At 40.6% G+C, this 23,422-nt stretch overlaps 1 protein-coding gene across 1 annotated transcript in view; it reads left to right on the top strand.

Annotated features, from left to right (window-relative positions):
* The window catches only part of ILDR1 (immunoglobulin like domain containing receptor 1), a 55,171-nt gene that overhangs the window by 22,255 nt on the left and 9,494 nt on the right, over positions 1 to 23,422 (top strand). The window contains 3 exon segments of the mRNA XM_043998260.1: positions 10,044 to 10,163; positions 14,282 to 14,428; positions 23,108 to 23,239. Coding sequence (XP_043854195.1) covers positions 10,044 to 10,163; positions 14,282 to 14,428; positions 23,108 to 23,239 — 399 coding nt within the window.

The raw sequence follows: 23,422 nt of genomic DNA, 5'->3' as shown, positions 1-23,422 counted from the left end.
CATCAGTTGGTATTGGTTCTCCTTCCTATTGTTGTTCCTCTAGAGTTACTAGACCTTAGCCAATAACAAACCCATTTGTGTCTCAGACCCTGTCCTAGAACTCCAGAGAGGTTTACCTGGCTCAGCAGGAAATCAAAAGTCTCTCTTGCAGCTTTAATACAGCAACAATCCAGGGACCCTCTGCTCAGGATTCTCTCCCTTGCATTAATACTGCCCGTGAGTGTTCTCTCTGTCTCTCATTTCTAAGTCCCTGATGTAAGTCATCAATATTAGGTTAATGCACTCTGATTCCAATGCCTCATGTTCTCTTTCCTTCTGGCACCTAAATTGCATGTCTCCTGCTTCAGAGAGTACTCCCTGTCAGTTCAAAGCTCAACAAAAGCATCTCAGTTGTCTCTTCTAGTCCAGGGCTTCTTAAACTTTTTCCACTCATGACCCCTTTTTGCCTGAGAAATTTTTACTTGATCCTGGGTACATAGGTATATAAAATAGGTATACATAACCTTTTACTGTTGCCAAATTTTTTTCTTTCATCACATTCAGTGGGCATCACCCACAGTTTAAGAAGCTTTGTTCTAGGCCCCCTGAGTTTCCAGGAAATGGAGTGGGGGATGGGTTAGTAGAGAATTGTGGGTCAACAACTAGGCAAGGTTTCTGAAACAGAGCACTTGGAGGGTGGGGGGTGGGGAGGAAAGTTGCACATTCCCCAGAAAGTACAGTTCACTGGGAGAGTGACCAGAGAATGTGGGGGGTGGTGGTGAAGATAGTCCTCACTATGTCATTGTTCCTCTTTTTTAATGTCTCCCTTATCTAGATCCTTTCAGGTTAGGAAAAGCCTCTGTTCATTAACCTTATTCTTAACTCATTTCCCTCTGAACAGTTGTTCATTGCAGACCTCAATCAGATTGTCCATCTTCCTCTTTCTCTTTCTTAGTAGGATGTTTCATCCCACCCTCCCCCTTTTTTTCATTTCTTTTCCCTTGTCTCTCCAGCCCCTTCCTAGAACCCTGTCCCTCTGTTCTACTGTGTTCCATTGTTCTTTCATTTTGGCTGATTTTAAAATTACTTCCCCTGACCCTAAGGTAATTGGGGGGGGGGAGGGTCGGTCTATAAGGGCTATGGTTTAAACACATATATACTGGGGAGTGAAATAGTTCACCACACTCAAAGTACCTTCACCACTGTTATATAGTCTCTTGGGCCTCTCTATTCCTATACCAAAGTTCTACAGATTCTTTTTCCACAATAAAAAAAAGAACACTAAACTTGGACATCAGAAGGCCCAAGTTCAAGCCTTGGTTCCAGTGCATACCAGCTCAGTGACCTTAGGCAAATCACTTAATTCCAGATCTTCAGTTTCTTCATCAGCAAAAAGGATGTTACTTGTACTCCCTACCATAAAAGGCTGTTTTAGGGAAAGTGCTTTGTAAACTATATAGCACTATAGACATGAGAGCTATTGTCACCATCATTATGATCATTTTATTTCCCAGATCTGATCTTTCCACTGTATTTACATGGAAATGGAACTGGATCCAAGATGGCAGAGTAGAGGAAGCACTCAGCCAACCTCTGCCAACATTCTCCCCCAAACAATGTTAAAATAACACCTCAAATGAAAATTTGGAGTGACAGAGCCAAAAAAAAAAGGTCAGGGTGAGACATCCTTCTAGCCCAAAACTATGTAGGAGGTGAGAAAGAGAGATCTATGACAGTGGGTAGAGGCTTCTATCAGAGGCCACATGGATACAATACTAGTGGTGAGACTTGGTGGTGGCAACAGAAGCATAAGTAGCTTTGGGAGATGTGAGGGAAAAACAATCCTCTTCTCAATAATTCTCAGGGACTCAGCAGCGATGTGACAAAGGCGTTTTTATTTCCTTCTTGTGAGGAAGCACCCTAATGTGCAGCTAGTGGGTGCAAAGAAAGGGGTCTGTACCCTAGTCCCTAATGCAAATGGACCCTCCCCTTTTTCATCATTGGTCCGATTACTCAAGGGTTACAATATACATGCAAAAACTAGCTAATCAGAATGCAGTATTCCCACCCCTCTTCCTTGTATGGGCATAACTCAGGAGTGGACCTTATACTTTCCTATATGGACGCAACTCTAGAGCAGACCTTATTGAGACCAGGGCTCCTTGAGCCATGTGATTTTTTTAGCCTGAGGGGGAGGAGGGGATCTGAAACCTTTGTCCTACAAACAAGTCAGGAGGAGTATGATTGATTGTTATATATCCTCATTGAGAGGAGACAACTACCCATTTTCTCACAGGAGATCTCAAGCCAGAGATGGTTTGGGGATCCGACAACTAATCAGAAAGAGATTATGGGAGATTCCTGTGCTAGCACTGAATGTAGGAGCAGATGCTGTTTGTCAATTCCATTGCCTATACCTACTTCTGATCATAGTTCAAGGGGGAAGAGGGGCATTCTTGGTTATAAGGGAGCAGGGGCCCTGAGGAGCACTATCACTTCCAGTCCTAAGAGAGCAGAGATCCCAAAAAATCAGTACTAATTGCAATTCCACAAGATCAGAGCCCCTTCCTAGTTAAAGACCAGAGAGCAGATCAGGAGATCAGTGACCACACCTCTTCCCAAATCACATTACCTTGGAAGCACCAAAAACTTCCAACCCTCCCTTCTCCAAAACTAGCTCTGAAAAAAGCAGTGTGAAAAGGTCTGAAGCTTGGGACAATGTCCCAGCTCTTCCCTTCCCCCCCTCCCCCTGCTCATTGGGAAGAGAAACCAACTTTAACATAAATTCAAAGTTAAGAAATAGGTTAGAAATATGAGTAAATAACTAAAAAATGAAGTTAACCATTAAAAAAGTACTTATGGTGAGAAGGAAGATTTAAGATATACTCAGTAGAAGACAAGTCAAAATTGCTATAAGCAAAGCCTCAAAGAAAATATGAATTGGACACAAGCCCAACAACAACAACAAAAAGCTTAAATTTTGTTTTCAAAATCAGGAGTGCTAGAAGAAAAAAATGGGTAAGTAAATAAGAAAGAAAATTAAGAAAAGATAAAATCTTGGTAAAAGGACCACCAAAAATGCTGAAGAAAATCAAAAGGTACAAAACTTTACCTATGAAAATAACTTCTTAAAAATTAGAATTGGGAAAGTGGAAGCTAATGACTCCGTGAAGCATTGAAACAATAAAACAAAATCGGAAGAATGAAAAATGGAAGAAAATGTGAAATTTCTCATTGGAAAAACAACTGATCTGGAAAATAGATTGAGAAGAGATAATTTAAGAATTACTCGACTATCTGAAAACTATGATCAAAGAAAATGCCTAGACATCACATTTCAAGAAATTATAAAGGGAAACTGCCTTGATAGCGAAGAACCAGAGAGTACAAATGAAAGAATTCACTGAGTACTACTTGAAAGAGATCCTAAAATGAAAACTCCCAGGAAGTTATAGCCAAATTCCAGAGCTCCCAGATCAAAGAAACAAAATACTTCAGGCAGGTAGGTGTGGCATACAGGTGTAGAAACTGAGGAGTAGAGAGATTAAGAGATTAGCCCACCCAGTCACTCTGGTAATAAATAGCCAAATTGTAGGTTTTAATTTAAAATTTTTAACTCCTAATCTAGTATGGTTTTGTCTCTTTTACATAGATAACATTCACTTTCAAAATACTTTTAGTTCAAGTCAACAAATATACTTTGAGCCTGTGCTCTCTGTTGTGGGGAGGAAGATGGCAAGAAACCTTATAAAACTCCTCAGAAATGATGGTAATCCACTCAAGAACCAAACCATCTTCTTCCCATTGATGAAGTATACTAAACCACCTGTGTGCTTTTAGGATCTGAGTTTCTCCTCACAGCATATGCTTTTTGTTTGTTGTTCAGTCACGTCCAACTCCTCAGGAACCCCTTTTGGGGTTTTCTTGGCAAAGATAGTGGAGTGGTTTGCCATTTCTTTCTCCAGCTCATTTTACAGATGAGGAAACTGAGGCAAACAGTTAAGTGCTTTGCCCAGGATCACACAGATAGGAAGTATCTGAAGCCAGATTTGAACCCAGGTCTTCCTGACTCCAGGACCTGCACTCTATCCATTTCCTCACCTAGTTGCCCTTTGTTTAAGACACTATTGTCCAAGAAAGTGTTGTCAGAGTATAGTACAGAGTAAAGAACACTGATTCTGATGTCAGAGTGATGTAGGAAGCAAAAAAGGGTTAATAGAAAAATCTAAGACCCAAGCTCTAGTACAGATATTAGCTCTAAAAGGGAGTCAGATCCCAGTTAATTGATAACTTATATTAGGTTCTCATACCCATAGTGATCAACATCCATAACAGACCAGAACGGGTCAGGTCAAAATAACAATAAAGGAAAAAGACAACCTATAGAAATTCTAATGAAAAATGATTATATTTTGAAACTAGCCATGGGAATCAGAAAGAGACATGCTCAGAAAAGGCCAAATTTGTCCCCAGATTCACCTTATGACGTGTAAACCCCCAAAACACACCTCCAGTGAAAAAGGTACCCACCTCGGGAGTTGGCTTAGGACCCCAGGAATTCCAAATTAGGATAAGTCCTCCCCTGAAATACCCCTAGGTGGAGATTATTATAATGAGAAGGACAGGCCTTCCCTTGTACCTCCCCAAGGTGGAGATTTTTATCATGAGACTGATAATCAATTTATCCATACTATAAATATAACTGTCTTTCCTTTCCTTATTTGAGAGATACCTTTCCAATATTCTGGTTCTCTCCCAGTGTTCACCCACAGTATTGCAATAAAACTTGGGAAACTGAGTCACTGAGTCTTATAATTCTTTTGGGACTACTCACGATTAATTTGACCCAAATTTCCTGCCCACATCATTTGGTGCCCCATGTGACTTCAAATCCCAGACTCAATGGGGTGAGATCTTGTTAAGGTAAGTTTGGGATCTGCCTTGAACTCCTGCACCCAGGTTTTTGGCTCATTTGAGTCCGGCCAGCTCACCAAAGTGAGTGGGGGGTATCTCTAGTTGATCCAGGATCAAGCGATTTACCCTAAGGGATTTATTTTTTTTCCTGAAAAGGGAAGAAAGGAATTGCCCTGTTGGCAAGACCCAGCGGTCTGGGGGACGCCCTGGATTAGGTTCTTTGCTATTTTAATGGATACCCATGTGGATGCAGGTATGGTGTCGGTAACCTCCAGGAGGTTATGGATGGGTCAGGAAATTTTGACAAATTGGGAAAAGGGAGTAAGGAGAAAATTGGATGTAGCCAAAAAGAAACAAATGACTTTAAGAGAAAGGAGAATTCTGATAGCACTGACCTGGAAAAGAAAACAGGTGGTGTTTTATTGCAATACTGTTTGACCACAGCAAACCCCTCATTTGGCTCTTGGGTTCCCCGGGATGGAGTATGCATTGTGTTTTTCCTCTCTCTTGCCTCAGAAACCTCAGTCACATTGGGTGGGCCCCTGTAATGATTGGAATGATGCCACCTACTGGAGACTTACTATAGGAAAGCTCCACCATGAGGAAAATGCCTCAGAGGGCAAGGCCATGTGGCTTTTCCTTGGCGTCAGGAAGTGACGTTTGCTCATGGGTGCTGTCTATCAAGGCTATCAGCCAGTCAACTTGAGGAGCCTCCTATTTTCTGGGAGGAGACAGGAAGGAGGAAAGAGGGCCTGTGGGGAGAGCGCTCTCTCTTTTGGGTTCCTGACTTGATGGTGGTGGTGGCGGCAGCAGAGGACTTCACAGGAAATTTGAGGAAAGATAGGAATGCCAGGCTGTTGGAATTCTGTTCTCAATCTTTTTCTTTCTATTTTTCAATAAACCCTTAAAAACCTAAACTCGTTTTGTCAGTGATTTTAGTCAATTTCCCCCAAAACTGGGGGAAGAGATTAGAATTTAGAATTTTAAATTACACACCCCCAAGGTGTGAGGTAGGATTTTTCACAGATGCTGTCTTAGCCCGACCCACCTTAAAGGGACAGGGAGAGAAAACATTCTGCATGACCCCTTGAGGGTATCCTTACAAATTTGGAAAAGGGAAAAATTTGGACATGGGTGAAAAGAAACAAATGTCTTATTTGCAAGAGAAAGATTTAAGGTATGGCTTTTTGTTTGCTTGTCTCTGTGCGGCTGCTGGTCTGCTTGTTGTCTTGTGCATTTATGTCTGTCATATGTTGTAATTGTGTTGTACAATCTGTGGGGAATTTTTGGTTGTACCCCTATAGCCTTTCAGAGTGATGGCCAGGCTCTGAAAGTAGGGGGAAGGGAAGTCTCTGATGTCTGGATATCTTTACAGGTGTGTGTCTACTTAAGAGTTTGAATTTGGAATCAGGATGTAACTTCTTTGCTAGGCATTCATAGCCTTAAATGAACATTGTAAAAGCTGGTTTGAAAAATGCTGCTACTTTGAAATCTTTTGTAATGGAATGGTTAAAGGTCAGGAACTATTTGTAATGTGTAAAAGTTTCAAAGTTAGTGAAGTGTGACTTACACTGCTACTCTATTCCCCCCCCTCCTTCTCAGGTGCTGGCTGGCTGGCTGTGCAGCACTGGAGCGGAGTGGTGGGTGAGAGAATGTTTAGAAAATCTTAAGAAACTGTCCAGAGTATTTTAAATTATTGGTAAAAACAGATAGAAAGAAAACTGGGCTGTTTTGTACTGACTGTTCAAAGAATTTGGAATCTTGAGGAAAAAAAAGGAGGGGAGTATATTTAAGGTACACTACCACTTTAAGTGTTCACCTGCCATTTCAAGGTTTGTGAATTCTGGAAGAAACCAAAGAGTACTGTTAAAGTTTTTAAGTTATTTTAAATTGATGTATATGTGTTAAAATTGTGTTAAATTTGTAATTGTGTTAATATTGAAAAAAAAAAGCAATTGATGGTTTTAACAAAAACAGGCATATTAGTTGTTTCCTCTAAGAGAGAGGAAGGCATTGGAAGCTGGTAAATCATTACACAGAAAAGGACCTTCTAGACTTTTTTTTAATTTGTAAACTTGCCAGAAAAGAGCTGGTTACAAGGAATGGTTTTGCTGAGGATTTATAAGGCAGCTAATTGTATAGAAGTAATTTCCATTGATTGATCTTTACACCAGGATAAAGTTTAAACCTGAGAAGAAGGAAGGAAAACCCAAGCAACATATGTGTGTCCTGGTAAATCTTTTTTTGCTCATTGCAATTTCATGAGAGTAGAGGTTTGCTATTTAAGATAAAATATTTTGGGACTGTAATTTATATTGTTTTGAGTTTTGAATTCAGGTATAATTGTTTTGATGGTTAAGCCAGTAATCTAAGTACTGGAGAGAATGCCACAAGTCAATGTCACAAGAGGGAATGTGTTGCTTACAGGTGGGAAAAAGCCGAGGACAATTTTGAACTTAATCCGAGGTAGGCTCTTTTTGGCTCATTGTGTTCCTACTGAATAGGAAATGTTTCCCCACCTGACTATCCCTGAATTTGGCTAGTACTGTATGACTGGTGGTTACTTGTAACTTTTTTTTTTTTTTTTGCGGGGCAATGGGGGTTAAGTGACTTGCCCAGGGTCACACAGCTAGTAAGTGTCAAGTGTCCGAGGCAGGATTTAAACTCAGGTACTCCTGAATCCAGGGCCGGTGCTCTATCCACTGCACCACCTAGCTGCCCCTACTTGTAACTTTTACCTGAAATCAAAAAGAGCTAAGGATGTTTTATCCTGGCCTTATAATCATGTCCCTGCTTTTTCTTTTATAGCAGATTTCTATAATCAGAGCAAGTAGTGAGTAGAAGAAATGAGCACAGTGCAAGTATGTAAGATCTTACTGTTTTCAGTTTAAATGTGTGGTCACTTTTTACATCAAATAATGAGGTATATTAATATTCAGGTTTGTCATCTGCCTGCTAATGCTTACATGCTATTATGATAAGGTTAAATTAACTGGGTATTTTTCTAGTTTAGAAGAAAGTGAAATTCTTCCCCATTCTGATGAGAAGGAGGATGGTAACTAGGAAACATAGTTATGCATTTTAGGTTTTGTCATAAATCTGCCCAGTCAGATCCCTGTTATGTACTGCCAAGGGCACCAAGCTACCAACTCCATAATACAAGGGAATCACAGGGCAGACCTTGCTACTGGATCAGCTGCCAGGTCCATTCACTGGTCAACCCTAGTCCCGGTCCCCTTGTACCCTATTGCACCCGAAAGGTATTTCCCCTTCCTATAGCAAGTTGGAGATTATAAATCTTTAGTGTTAACTACCAACTGCTTAAACCCATATGTTATCTTGGTCTATTTGGATTATAGAGTAAGAATGCTACTGCCTCTTCCCATACTAGAGTTAGAAGAGGAACCTGGGATAATTTTCTTTGGTGGGTTTGAAAAACTGCTGCCCTCACTATTCTTTTTGTTGGGTGACTTGAACATGAAGCTATGCTTACAAATTTAACTTTGGTAATGGAATAAGTTTCTAATTCTACTGCCTTAGGGTCACAAAAATTGGAAGAATGCTCAAACTCTCTGGCAAATGTGGTCCTGGACTGAGGCAGAGTCTGTATGGTTCAGAACACCTCCTGAAGTTTGAGCTGCCGTGCAGAGATTACCTAGATGGCTGAAACTGTTCACAACTGCTTGCTTCGTCCAGTTTTTTTTCATGGAACTCTTAGATTTATTCTATATTAGGGTTCCTGTGGCCTCTTGGTCTGTTTGTAAATCATTTGTGTTTTGTGTTGTGGTTCTTGCATTTGTAACACTAGTTCCTACATCTCCCTCAATTCATAAACCCCCTGTGGGCCCTTACTTTGCCCCGACTCAGCAGGAAGCAGTAACAGAAGAGATGATCTTCCTCCTATATGAAAAGAAAAGGGGGGAATGATGTGGGAGGCAAAAAAGGGTTAATAGAAAAACCTAAGACCCAAGCTCTAGTACAGATATTGGCTCTAAAAGGGCGTCAGATCCCAGTTAATGGATAACTTATGTTAGGTTCTCGTACCCATAGTGATCAACATCCATAACGGACCAGAACAGGTCAGGTCAAAATAACAATAAAGGAAAAAGACAACCTATAGAATTCTAATGAAAAATGATTATATTTTGAAACTAGCCATGGGAATCAGAAAGAGACATGGGCAGAAAAGACCAAATTTGTCCCCAGATTCACCTTATGATGTGTAAACCCCCAAAACACATCTCCACTGAAAAAGGTACCTGCCTCGGGGGTTGGTTTAGGACCCCAGGAATTCCAAATTAGGATAAGTCCTCCCCTGAAATACCCCTAGGTGGAGATTATTATAATGAGAAGGACAGGCCTTCCCTTGTACCTCCCCAAGGTGGAGATTTTTATCATGAGACTGATAATCAATTTATCCATACTATAAATATAACTGTCTTTCCTTTCCTTATTTGAGAGATACCTTTCCAATATTCTGGTTCTCTCCCAGTGTTCACCCACAGTATTGCAATAAAACTTGGGAAACTGAGTCACTGAGTCTTATAATTCTTTTGGGACTACTCACGATTAATTTGACCCAAATTTCCTGCTCACATAAAGAGGACCTGGGTTCAAATCCTACCTTTGATGCTTACTCCCTCTGACTTTGGACAGGTCACTTAACCCTTTCTGGGCATCAGTTCCTCATCAATAAAATGAGGGGTTGGTCTAAATAATGATCTTTAAGGTTCTTTCCAGGTCTATATCTGTGATCCTTTGATGAAAAAAACAAAAACAAACAAACAAAAAAGAAACTTTTTTTCCCCATCACATTCAGAAAGGAATGTAAGTATTTGAGAAAAAATATTTTTATATATGACTGGGGATTTTTTGGTTTTGGGGGTTTCTTTTGTGGGACAATTAGGGTTAAGTGACTTGCCCAGGGTCACACAGCTAGTGTCGTGTCTGAGGCAGGATTTGAACTCAGTTCCTTCTGAGTCCAGGGCTGGTGCTTTATCTACTGTCCCACCTAGCTGCCCCCAAGAAAAAATATTTTTAAGGCAAAAGCCTAGGCCATGAGAGATTCTTACAGGATTTGGAAGGACAGTGTAGAAGATTCACTACCTTCTCCTGACTAGCCTGTTTCCTCTCTTCCTCTTGCTTCAAAGGAGCAGATCTTGTGATTAATGAGGTGATGTGGTGGGACCATGGAGTCTATTATTGTGCCATTGAGGCTCCAGGGGACACCTCCGGAGACCCAGATAAGGAAGTGAAGCTCATTGTTCTCCGTAAGTAGCATGTTCTCTTTTCTCTGTGGCTGTATGTCACCCTGACACCTTTTTTTTTTTTTAAACAAAAAAACCCAAAAAACTCTCAAAGACACAGGTTTTTAACCTGGGGTTTTCAGGTCCATGGATAGATTTCAAAGGGTCTGTAAACTTGGATTAAAAAAAAAATTATAGCTTGATTTCAGTTTCCTTGGAAGTCACATGTGTTTTATTTTACTCATTTAAAAGCATTACTTTGAGATCCATAAACTTCAGCAGTCTGCCAAATGGGCTGTGACACAAACAAGGGTGAGAATTCTAGCTCTAAGTTGGGCTCCATTGAATGATGTTATAGCAGTATCCTTATTTAGAGTTGGTATGTCCCTCACCCCAGCCTAGAGGGGAAAACCTATGTTTAATGCATAGAACAGAGCTAGAGCGGGAAGGAAACTCAAAGACCTTTTAGTCCAACCTGTTTGTTTATGTAACTTTTCTTTTATATTCATTAAAAGAAATTAACATCTATATATTTTCTCTCCCTCTCACACACACCCACTGGGGTAGTGGTCGGGTAGAGAAAGAAAAATCAACCCTTGCAACAAAAGTACAGTCAAACAAAACAAATTCCTCCATTGGCTGTGTCCAAAAAAAAAAAAAATCTATGGCTCATTGTTCATCTTGAGTCTATCATTTCTTGGTCAGGAGGCTTGTAGCACACTTCTTCATCAGTTCTTAGGAATTATACTAATCTTTTGATTTTTTTTTTTTTGGGGGGGGGTGAGGCAATGAGGGTTAAGTGATTTGCCCAGGGTCACACAGCTAGTAAGTATCAAGTGTCTGAGGCCGCATTTAAACTCAGGTCCTCCTGAATCCAGAGCTAGGACTCTGTTGACTGTGTCACATTTCTCATAGAGTTTTGAGGAGTCACCTTAGAGGTTGTCTAAGATAATCCCTAGTCATTTCACAGCTGAAGAAATGAGAACCCATAAGGGTCAGGTGACTTCCCCAAAGTTGTATTGAGAGTTAGTGGCAAAAATGAGACTAGAACTGAAGTGCTCAGACTTTCCTATATCACTGTCTCCTACAGAGTCCAAACTGAGTATACTATTTTTTTTTTTAAAGGAAGCTTGGGGGCAGCTAGGTGGCACAGTGGATAAAGTACCAGCCCTGGATTCAGGCGGCCCTGAGTTCAAATCTTGCCTCAGACACTTGACACTTACTAGCTGTGTGACCTTTGGCAAATAACTTAACCCTCATTGCCCACCAAAACAAACAAAATAAAGGAAGCTTGGTGGCACAATGGATAAAGCACCAGCCCTTGATTCAAGAGGACTTGAGTTCAAATCTGGTTCAGATGCATGACACTAACTAGCTGTGTGACCTTGGGCAGGTCACTTAACCCTCATTGCCCCACCAAAAAAAAAAAAGAAGAAGCTTTACAATAATAACAATAATCCTGAAGGTGTTTTCAATGAGTCTATGCAAGATGAGTTTATACCTATATACTTTTTGGTTTGTTTGTTTGTTGGGGGGGGGGGAATGAGGGTTAAGTGACTTGCCCAAGGTCACACAGCTAGTAAGTGTCAAGTGTCTGAGGCCAGATTTGAACTCAGGTCCTCCTGAATCCAGGGCCGGTGCTTTATCACTGTGCCACCTAGCTGCCCCCTATATCCATATACTTTTATTCAATTACAAAAAGCAGCCCCTTTATCCACCTGTGCAATGGTCAAAAAAAAATATTTTTTTTAAATTTTAATAGCTTGATAATGACTTGTCCTAGGACAATTTCTATTTGAACTCCACTGAAAAAGATAAATAATAATCACAATGTATACTTTTTAGGTAATTCAGGCATGATTATCTCCATTTAATAGATGAAGAGATGGACTCAGTTCAAGTGACTTGCCCAGAGTAACACAGGCCTTTTGAATGCAAATACTTCCTCTTTTCTACCACACCACAAAGCTGGTGTGGTCTGGGTAGAGATATGCAAAAGGGAAAACAGAATTGCAGGATGTCCTCAACTACATGGGCTAGTGATTACCGCACTGGGACTTGAGGTCAAGGGACTTGGGTTCAAATGCCATCACAAATACTGATCAGCTATGTAATCACAGGCAGGTCACTTAAGCTCTCATTTCCTCATCTGTTAAATAGAGGTGATGCTTGGACTACCTTCCTCGCTGGATAAGTGTAAGGAAAACACTTTTAAAATGTTATAGAACTTATCTAAATATACTATATAGTTATGTAACTTAGAGTTATATTTAATTATATAAATTTGAGTCATTCAATAAAATAATCAATCAACAGGTATTTATTAAATACCCATATCATGCTAGGCATTTGAGATACAAATACAAAAAAAAAAAAGAAAGAAAGAAACTTTATATAATAGTAATTGTTAGTATATGGTTTTGTGGTTCCGAAGTTCATCTATAAGCCAGTTGTTTGGTACTCAAAACACTTTTTTCCTCAGAGAAAATCTACTAAAGACTTTTTAGTATATGGCATACTTAAGATACTGTTTAACTGTCATGAAAATAGTACAGAATTTTGATGCTGCAGCAATGCTAGTGATTTTTTTTTAAGTAGAGAAACAGTGCAATTGAATATGAAATTTTGTAGGTTAGTTACCTGTGGTCCAGAGAACTTACATGACTTACATGTAATCATACTCTAGATGTTTCTACCCTTTCTGTTTTCTTGGCTCAGCTGTGGGCCCTTCAACTGTCTGTTTTCTCAGGGATAGCCTAATGTTACTGGTACCTCTAAGAAGTAGGACTTGGTCAGAATGGTGTATTTATCTTAGAAAGGTCTTTATAGGAAATAAGATTAAGACAAGTAAAAAGAAAATAGGAAGAAAATGGGTCAGTCTGAGCATTTATTAAGTGCTTACTAGGCACTGTGCTAAGGGCCAGAGATATAAAGAAAGGGAAGAAAAAAAAAAAAACAAAAAAACAGTCCCTGCTTTCAAGAAGCTCCTAGTTTAATGGAGGAAACAATATGAAAACAACTACGTAGATAGAGGGAAGACAGCCTTAAGGGGGAATGAGAAAAGGCAACTTGCAGAAGATCAGATTTTAGGTGGGACTTGAAGGGAACTGGGAAAGGAAGGAGGAAATGAGGAGGAAGAGCATTTTAGGCATGGGGAATGGATCATAGGAGCATAAGGTTATAGAGTTAGAATTGGAAAGGTTCTTGGAAGTCATTGAGAACACTAGCATATTTCACAGATGGGGAAACTGAGACCGAGAGAGTGATTTGTCCAGAGTCATCAAGCTATGTCTGGAAACAGAAAAAAGAAAAAAAAAAAGTATGGTAGAAACTCTGGGGAGGTGTCAATCATTGGGAAGGAACATATTTGGGACTTCTTTGTTTTCTCTTGTGCCTACTCCCTCTGTTTCTAAATCACCCTTTTAAAAAATATTAATGTAAAATACAATTATTTCAATTAAGAAACAGTTTTTTTAGGGGCAGCTAGATGGCGCAGTGGATAGAGCACCGGCCCTGGAGTCAGGAGAACCTGAGTTCAAATCCAGCCTCAGACACTTGACACTTACTAGCTGTGTGACCCTGGGCAGGTCACTTAACCCCAATTGCCTCACTAACATAAAAAAAAAATTTTTTAAATAAGAAACAGTTCTTTTAAAAATTATATTTAGTTTTTAATTGAAAAAAAATCATCTTCCAGCTCCTTCCATTAAAAGAAATGGAAAAGAAAAACAAAACCTTGTAACATATATATGTGTATGTATCCACTTTTTTTAATGGAAGGAGGTGGAAGAGGAATTTTTTGTTAATTAAAATTTAAATATAATTTTAAAAAGAACTGTTTCTTAATTTACACACATACACACACACACACACACACACACACATTTCTGCATAAGTCATGTCCTAAAAAATCTTCTTCTCATTCTATGCCCTAGGTCTAGCACTCTCTGTTAGAAGGTGGGTATCACAATGGCTTCCTCTGTCCTCTTGAATTTTGTGTATCTTATTACCATGAAATTGCTTTTTTCACACTTGGCTTGCCCATGGAGTAGGAGTGCTAGGGCATTTAAAGGGTTTTTACAGAGAGTGAAGGTATGGAGTGAGCACCTCTGTGGTAACTGGCTCTGACTCACTCCCTATAGACTGGCTGACGGTGATCTTCATCATCCTTGGAGCCATCTTCCTCATAGTGCTGGTCAGTGTGTGCTGGTGCCAGTGTTGTCCCCAGTATTGCTGCTGCTATGTCCGCTGTCCCTGCTGTCCAACCCGGTGCTGCTGCCCCGAGGAAGGTAAGGGGGTTTCTGGGGGATAACTTTCCTAGGCACACCCACCCAATAGCCACTTGGTAAAGAAATTAGCTTTTAAAAAAATTCTCCAGATTTTTCCCTATCCCCATTCACTCTTCGCAGGCTGAGAAGAGTTCACAGAATCTAGAACCATAGCACGTCACATATGGAAAGGGACTGCAATGACCATCAAATTCAACCCTCCCATTTTAGAAATGAGAAAACTAAGGCTCAGGGATCAATTAAAGTGAAAATAATGTTTAAACCTCAATGGTATAAGAAAGATGTCTGATTGCAGGATCATAAAGAAATATTGAGGCCTTAGGTAAAACCACTAATTTTAGAGATGAGGACACTGAGGCCCAGAAAAATGGGGTGCCTTGCCCAGAGTCACACAACTAATTAGTGTCTACATCAGGATTTGAACCTGTGTCTTCCTGATTTCAAGGTCATCAACTAGTACAAGGCCATGCTGCCTCTCATATGCTCCTTACTCCTACTTTGCCTAAAGAATGAGTTGTTTTGAGCTAGTTCCCTTGAGATGAACACAGATGATAGGGTGGGGGGCGGAACATGCTCCCCAAGCTGGGTCTAGAACTTTCAAAAATTATTGTATGATGTGAGTTGGGGGTGGGTTGGGAGTGGGGGTGGCCACAAATTGTCATAGTCAGTTTAGTGGAAACTAGGCTAATATACCTGACCCATATCAAAGGAGCAATTAGCCTTTACATAATCCACCTTAATAGGCCCATCATTCTTTTTTTTTTCTTTTTGTTTGTTTCTTTGCAAGGGGCAATGGGGGTTAAGTGAAGTCACATAGCTAGTTAAGTGTCAAGTGTCTGAGGCCGGATTTGAACTCAGGTCCTCCTGAATCCAGGGCAGGTACTTTATCCACTGCATCACCTAACTGCCCCCAGCCCATCATTCTTGAATCAACATATAGACTATGGGGACATACAATATTTCTGAAGGCAACAGAGAGAGGATCTTGGATCTGTGATTTCTCAAAGTAGGAAATTCCCTCTACTAATACAGGATGTTCCAGATTCACAGAAAAGCCTGCATGCTGAACTACGCTTTCCAGTGTCCCACATCTAGAATGTGTCAGATGTGGAACTCAAACCCAGTGTTTCTCATTTCTGAGGCCATCTGCTTATCCACTATGCCACTCTGGCTCTTTGAGGGCCATGCTGTGGCTCCATCCTGTTCATTTCAGCCTTCAACAAACACTCACTTAACACCTATTTCCCAGAGTTGTTGTAAGGTTCAAATGAGATGATTCCTGGCACATAGTTGGAGCTTAATATGTGCTTATTCTCCTTTGTATAAGGTGCTCTACTCAGTATACCAAAAGTGAATATATCATTTAATATATAAATTAGTTTAGGTAAAATTGTCACTTTTACCATATTGTTTTCATAAATTAAAAACTAAATTAAAAGTTTTATATATATATATATATATACATATATATACACATATACACACATTATAAAAAAGTGAATATGGCACTGTGCTGAGTGCTTACATAAATATATCATTTGATCTTCACAACAACCCTGGGAGATAGGTGTTATTATTATCCCAATTTTATAATTGAAGAAACTGAGGCAGATTGTGTAAGGTCACACAGTAAATGTCTGAAGCCTGATCTGAACTCAGTTCTTTCTGACTCTAGTCCCAGTGCTCTATCCACTGAATCACCTAGGTGCCTTCTAAAAGAGAGATGGATTTGGGAACACTGGAAAGGGAAGGTCAATAGGATTTAAGATGCTGTGGCAAGAAAGTTGGAGCATCAAAAATGACTTGAAGTTGTTAAGCCTGGTAACTGGGAACATCTTCAGGTCATTGTTGTTGTTGTTATTTTAATAGGGAAAAGTAAGGAGGAGGAACAAGCCAGAGAAGAGAATGGTGGTGATGAATTCAGTTTTATGTTTCTCATGCATGTAGTGCCTGAATGACATCTGGTAGATATGTCCAATGGGATGCTGGAAATTTGATTAGGGAAGATGTCATGGATAAAGATAGAAAATTGGTAGTCATCAATTGAAACTCTGAGATTGATAGCAAATATAGTTTACCAAGAGAAAAGTTGTAGAGAGAAGACAAGATATTGGGAAATAATCTCCTTTAGAGAGGAGGAAGAAAGGTCATTGGGTGAATAGGGGAAAACCCAGTAAAAGAGCAATTAGAATATGGCAGGTGGGGCAGCTAGGTGGCACAGTGGATAGAGCACTGGCCCTGGATTCAGGAGGACCTGAGTTCCAATCCTGCCTCAGGCACTTAACACTTACTAGCTGTGTGACCTTGGGCAAGTCACTTAACCCTCATTGCCCTACCCGCCCCCCCCCCAAAAAAAAAGAATATGGCAGGTACTGCCTGGGCTGGCAATAACTAGGCCTGGGGAGGCAGGGATGGATAAAAAGACAAAAATGTCCTGTCCCTGAGGACATTATAGTCTGAGGGGAAACAGCATGTACACATGTAAGTAATACTGTAAGTTCAAAGGAAATACAAAATGGAAGAGGAGTCACCAACAGTAAGAAAAGATCAGGAAAAGACCTTATGCATAAGGTATAGGAGCTCTGAAGGAAGCTAGTTTCAAAGAGGAGGAGTGCATTCCAGGCTGAGGGTACAGCCAGAAAAGCCCTTTAGAAACATTATCCATTATTGTTTGAAGTAGTGTGGCCTAATGGATGGTGTACTGGCCTTGGAGTCAGGAAGATCAGAGGATCAGGGTCCCGAGGTCACCACTGATTCTTACCACCTGGTGAAGCACTAGATGTTCCTGGGCCTCAGTTTCCTCACCTGTAAAATGATGATGGAATCCAAGGTTACAAGGGGAGGGAGGTATGTTTGGTCAGAATGTTGGTGGTTTGGAGGTGTTGTTTTTAGTGAAACTGGTTGCCTTTGCAGGAAATAGTTCTGAGAGCTTGTGTTTCTAAGGCCAGTTGAGTTTATCTTTGGTGTTTTTCCACTGCACTCTTAAGGGCATTGGAGCTCTGCCCAAGAGGACACACCCCTGCCTCCTATTTATAGCCATTGTTCTTATTTTCCCAAGATACTGGTAAAGGATTACTTACATAATTAGTGTTCTGCTATTAATAGCTGAAGATGATTTCATGGATTTCACCTTTTGGGGGAAAGTTTTACCATTAGCGGGGCTTTCAATGCTTTAACCAAAATCCATGATGGGAAGCCTAGTCAGTGTCAGGGCTACAAAAGACATTTATTGGTGAGACTTCTCAATTCACACTAGTCAGTGGTCTCCTGCTCCATCCACATGTCAGCCCAACTCCAAGTGTAGATTTGAGTGTTATCTGTTATTGAGCAAATAAGGAAGTATTTTCTACTCAATGATGGTTGCTACATTTAAGGCTTCCTTCTCTTTTGTTATACCCTTAATGACCACTGTGATTTGTGCTCCTGAGTGAGCAAAGGTATGCAGGATTTCTAGAATGTATAGAAATTTAGTTATCATGAGGCCATGCAAGGTGGACTATGGTCTGATGTAGTAGAAAGAGCACTGCACTTAGAACCCTTGGGTTCTAATCCTATGTGTGCTACTTACTAGTTTTGTGGCTTTGGACAAATCACTTAATCACTCTGGACTTTAGTTTCCCCATCTGCAAAAAGAGAAGGCAAGGGGGCGGTGAACTAGTTAAACTAAGGTTTCTTCCAGCCACTGGATTTTCTTGAGCAAGGAAGTGACATGTGCTCTAGATATCTCTCTTTGGCAGCTGTGTGGAGGATAGGTTTGAGGGGGTAGAGACCTGAGTCAGGGAAACCTAATTGGAAGTTATTATTGCAAGAGTCCAGGTGAAAGGTGAGGAGCACCTGAACTAAGGTGATAATGAAGTGAGTTGGGGAAAGGAATAAATATGAGAGACTTTGTGGAGGTAGAATTGGCAAGATCTGGCAAAGTTTAAGATGACTTTGAAGTTGCAAACCTAAATGATTGGAAGGATGGTGGTGCCATTGATAAAAAGAACTAAGATCATCTTATGTCAAGGGAAGAAGAGGAAGGGATTGTGTAGGGCATGAAATACCATAGAGAAGAAAAGTAGTGAGAACTAAGAGATCATAGGAAGTCATTAGTCATGTAGGCAGAAGCCAGATTTCAAGAAATAAGGGCACAAGTAGGAGCTTGTGAAGAAGTGGAGGCAATAAATATGCAGGACTCTTGAGCAATTTGGCTGTGAAAAAGGAGTAGTATGAGCAAGGAAAGATCCTTGTTTTTAAGATAGGGGGAAAATCTGATTATGTTTGTAGGCAGAGGAGAAGAGAATGGAAAGAAAATGTTAGGCTAAAGAGGGAGGAGAGATAATTAATGGAACTGAAGTCCAGATGCTAGATTGGTCCACCCAACAGGTTTTCAAGTCAACAAGGATAATGGCAGAAGACTGGTTGAAGTCATTGAGGAGGGTTGGGAGTGTGGTTTGGGGGGCAGCAAACCTAATGATGATGGATATCAACAGAAGAGATGTTGAGTGGTTATAACAGAGCAATGATTTGGAAATCTGGGTTGGGATGCCTAGGGGAGCCTTCCTTTGTGAAGAGGAAAATCTAAATTTAGCATTTGCTCCTCTAAAATCTAGGGGAATCTAACAAGTCTTTCACAGAGTCAGACCTTCCATTTTCTCTTCTGTAATCTTTGTCTTCCATTACAGGGTAGAAAGTATAGATAGGAATAAGCTTTCTATCAAAGGGAGGAGAGGATCCAGTAACACCTCCCTATTCTGGGAATGAAAGTAGTATAGAAATTATGGCCAGGGATAATGTGAATGAACACAATGTTGTTGTTACAGAATTGAAAGAAACTCAATAAAGAATAAGTATAATTTGGGGGGCAGCTAGGTGGCGCAGTGGATAAAGTACTGGCCCTGGATTCAAGAGTACCTGAGTTCAAATCCGGCCTCAGACACTTGACACTTACTAGCTGTGTGACCCTGGGCAAGTCACTCAACCCTCATTGCCTGCAAAAAAAAAAAAAAAAAGAATAAGTATAATTTTATTATAATATATTGGGGACTTCTTGAAGCTTTATAACTTCTTCCCATGCCTATCATTTTTATTCTATGCTTTATTTTCCACTATCCTAGCAATAAAAACCCTGGGAACCAGAAAAGGGTTTGTGTCTTTGTTCTGTGGACTAAAAAGTAGGGAAGATATTGTGAGATATCCCATTCTACTGTGGGATAGGGGAGGGAAGAAATCTTGGAATGGAAACAATGGGTGGCTATAGCTAAAAACAAACAGGCAAGTTGGTCCTTAGGGCCTAGGGATAGAAAAACAAAAAACGAGGGGGTAAAAGGGAAGTCAGTCTATTTCCAGGGGGTTTATGGGGTGGGGGGAATATTTATGCCTAGTAAATTAGAAAATAGTATTCTTGTATGGGTTCTGAGGGTAGGACCCATGCTTTAATTATTTTTCTTTCTTTTTAAAATATGTTTTTGAAAATAAAATTTCAATTTTTAAGAAAAAATTAAAAGAGGAAGAGGAAAAAATTAGCAAAATTGATCAATACATCCAAAAAGTCTGACATGTGAAATGTTTTTCCTTCCCCCCACCTCTGCAAAGGAATGAGGGAAGTAGCATCTTGCTTGTCTTCAGTTCTTCCCCAGGACCTGGTACACAGTCAATTCTTGATAAATAGTTCATGAATGACTCGGTGATATGATAGGAAAAAAGCACTTGACTTAAAATCAGAAGAACTTGGTGCATGTCCTTTCCCCATTTCCTTACTAGTAAAGTGATTTGCCAAAGGTCACACAATTCTTCCAAGCCTCAGTTTTCTGATCTATAAAAATGAAAATAATAATTACAGTACCTACTTCATGAGACTTATAATGAAGGGACTTGGTAAGCTGTGAAGTGTTATGTCAATGTGAGCTGTGGTTACTGAAAATTAATGCTGACCTCTCCTTGCTTATTTAACAGAAAATTTGTCCTCCATTGAAAGAGTTCTGAGGAAAGTAGCATTTTAGAGGAAAGCTAAATTCCAGTTAAATTAAGATTGGAGGAAGGGGAGGAGAAACCACTTGTGAAAAACGTGAGGGAGATTGCTCATAATATAACATCAAACAATCAAGAAAACTAGCAGAGGGGCAGATAGCAATAATGTGAGCCTGGGAATGGGGTAGATGGAGTTGGTAGAAATGAGAGTGAAGGAGAAGGTAGCAGAGTCAGCAGCTGGATCAGAATGATGAGGGTAGAAGGAGGTTGGAGGCTTCCTGGAGGTGCATGCTAGTGCTAGTAAAAAGGAAATCCTGAATAGACAGGGAACTGTTTCTGGAAAAGGATGGAGGTCTGAGCATCCTCAGTGTTATATGAAAGGGATGTTGATGAAGCAGTAGGAGCTCCTGCCAGTATGTTCCCTGGGTACCTAGGCACTCTTCCAAGCTTGCTTGTGGCTCCCTCCCAGGATACTTCTGGAGCTACTGTTGTGCTGTCCTCTGTAGTCTAAATTTATAGCCCTTCAGTTTACTTCCCATAGAAGCAGTATCTTATACCCCATATTTCTTGGTCAGTATCTTTGTCAAGAAAACCATTCTGGAATGCAAATTCCCCAGAGCCTCCTCATGTCTGACTCTTCATGACTCCATTTGGGTTTTTGTTTGTTTGCAGGCCAATGAGGGTTAAGTGACTTGCACAGGGTCACACAGCTAGAAAGTGTCATGGGTTTGAGGCCAGATTTGAACTCAGGTCTTCCTGAATCCAGGGTTGGTGCTTTATCCACTGTGCCACCTAGCTTCCCCCATTTAGGGTTTTCTTGACAAAGATAGTGGAGTGGTTTGCCATTTCCTTCTCCTGCTCATTTGACAGATGAGGAAATTGAGGCAAACAGGGTCAAGTGACTTGCCCAAGGTCACACAGCTAGTAAGTGTCTGAGGTCTTCTTAACTCCAGATCTAATACTGTATACACTGTCCCACCTCTTCTGTCACCCATTGCTCTTCTGGTATAGGTAACAAAAGCTAGGGATACAAAGGTTTTTAAGTGCAAAGGAAGGAGCTCTAGGCTGGAAAGTCCACCTTGAAGACTCCAAGGATTTCCTTTTATAAGGGACCCGGGGAAGTTACAGTCCACTTTGAAACATATGAGCACCAAAAAAAAAAAATTAATTAGTTAAAATAAATTTAAAAAAAAAAGAAACATGAGTACCTTTGGCCATGTGCAAGGGATAGGTATATTATTTTCTAAGATGTACCTCCCTCAAACTAGAGATACTTGGCTAGAAAAAGCTGAAAGTTTAGCAGAGAATTTCTCCATGTGCAAGTATCTATTTTGATGGATGAGCCATGTGCCCTGTGGGTCCCCTGTCACTTGAGAATGTAAGCTCTTTAAAGGTCAGGGTGGAATTTTCTAGGGTAGATAGCCAGTGGGACTTATCTACTACCTTCCTTCTTTTCCCCTTGGTTGGGTCTGGTATTTCCCTTCCTCTTCCTATCTTGTTCCCGACACTGAAGAAAGCCCCTGTAGTGAGTAGTCTGGGTGAAGGGGTTGGGGATTTTCAGACTAAAGAAGAAAAGATGAGGTAGGTGCTGTGAGGGGAGAGACAAAAAAATTCTTCAAGCATTTGAAGGGCTGACGTGACCACAGCAGTTAGGAACACTGAATGAAAGCTGCAGAGACAGATTTGGGCTTTATCTAAGGAGCTCTCATTAGAGTTGTCTAAAAGTGGGAATCCCTCCTCCCTACACTTGGAGGCTGGAAGTCCACTTGTCAGGGATGACTTCCAAATTCCCTTCCACCCTTGAGATGCCATGATTCTCTGAATGGGGAGAAGGGCTGAAAGCTACCACCCGAATTCCTCCTTAGCACCTCCTATTCCCTTGACTACCTCCCACACTCAGTGTTCATGTACCTGGGAGGAAGCAGAGGACACATTATTACAGAACTATTTACTTCCTTCTGCCCTCCCAGGCTTCCTGACCTGTATCCTTAATGACTTGGTGCGTTTATACCTTCTATTTCTGAGTAGTGACTGGATGCCATCTTGGTCAGTTGCCAAAATTTATTTGCATGCTTGATAAAAACACATGCCGTGTCAACTTAGGGGAAAGCAGAGTGGTCACATTTTTAAAGCTAATGATTTTTGTTCTCTGTGAAACTCTTTGAAGAATCCACATTTCAGGGTTAATGGAAGTCCAGGTCTTAGTTGGTATCTACAGAGTCCTTCCAAACCCTGTATCCATTGAAAATACGACATCAGATTTGGAGGAGAGGCTGATTTCTGGAAAGTGTGACAATACTGATTCATATTTATGTGAATTTCAAGTCAAAAATTATTCATTAAGCCCTTTATTATATGCTGGATACTATGCTAAGCATAGGGGATGCAAAAAGAGTCACTGCCTCCAAGGAGCTTACATTCTTTTCCTTCCTTCCTTCCTTCCTTCTTTCTTTTTTTACATTTATGTAGTTTTTTAGAGTTACAGAGCATTTACCTCAAAATTAATCCAATGAGATAGGTAGGATAATTTTCATTTTGCAGATGAGAAAACTGAAGCTGAGGGGTTATGACTCACCTAGCTAATCAGTGGAAGACATGGGACTTTACTCAGGGTCTTTTCCTCAGACCCAGTGCCCTTTCCCCCAACAGCACATTGCCTTCTGGTCTCATAAGGGATTGAGAAACTACACAGGGTGAAGGTAATCATTTCTCCTTCTCCCCCTGCAGTCCTGGCCCGGCACCGGTATATGAAGCAGGCTCGGGCACTAATCCCCCAGATGATGGAAAAACCCCTCTATTGGGGCGCTGACAGGAGCTCCCAGGTTTCATCTTACCAAATGAACCCGCTGCTGCAGCGAGGTAAACCCTACCAAAGAAATGTAGGGGGGCTGAGGGTAAGAATGTGGGCTGCATGGGGCCTTCTTGAAAAGGACAACTTGGATTTCTCTGGTCCACGAGAAGAAGCACAAATCAAGCAATGAGTCTGAAAATCAAATAAAGAGGGTGTTTCAGGGAACTTTCCAGTACCCTGGGAGCCAGGGA

This window comes from Dromiciops gliroides, chromosome 3 (assembly GCF_019393635.1).
Source record: "Dromiciops gliroides isolate mDroGli1 chromosome 3, mDroGli1.pri, whole genome shotgun sequence".
NCBI classification, from domain to species: Eukaryota; Metazoa; Chordata; class Mammalia; order Microbiotheria; family Microbiotheriidae; genus Dromiciops; species Dromiciops gliroides.
The sequence above is the reverse complement of the archived record's forward strand: the minus strand, read 5'-3'. Positions and strand labels throughout refer to the sequence as shown.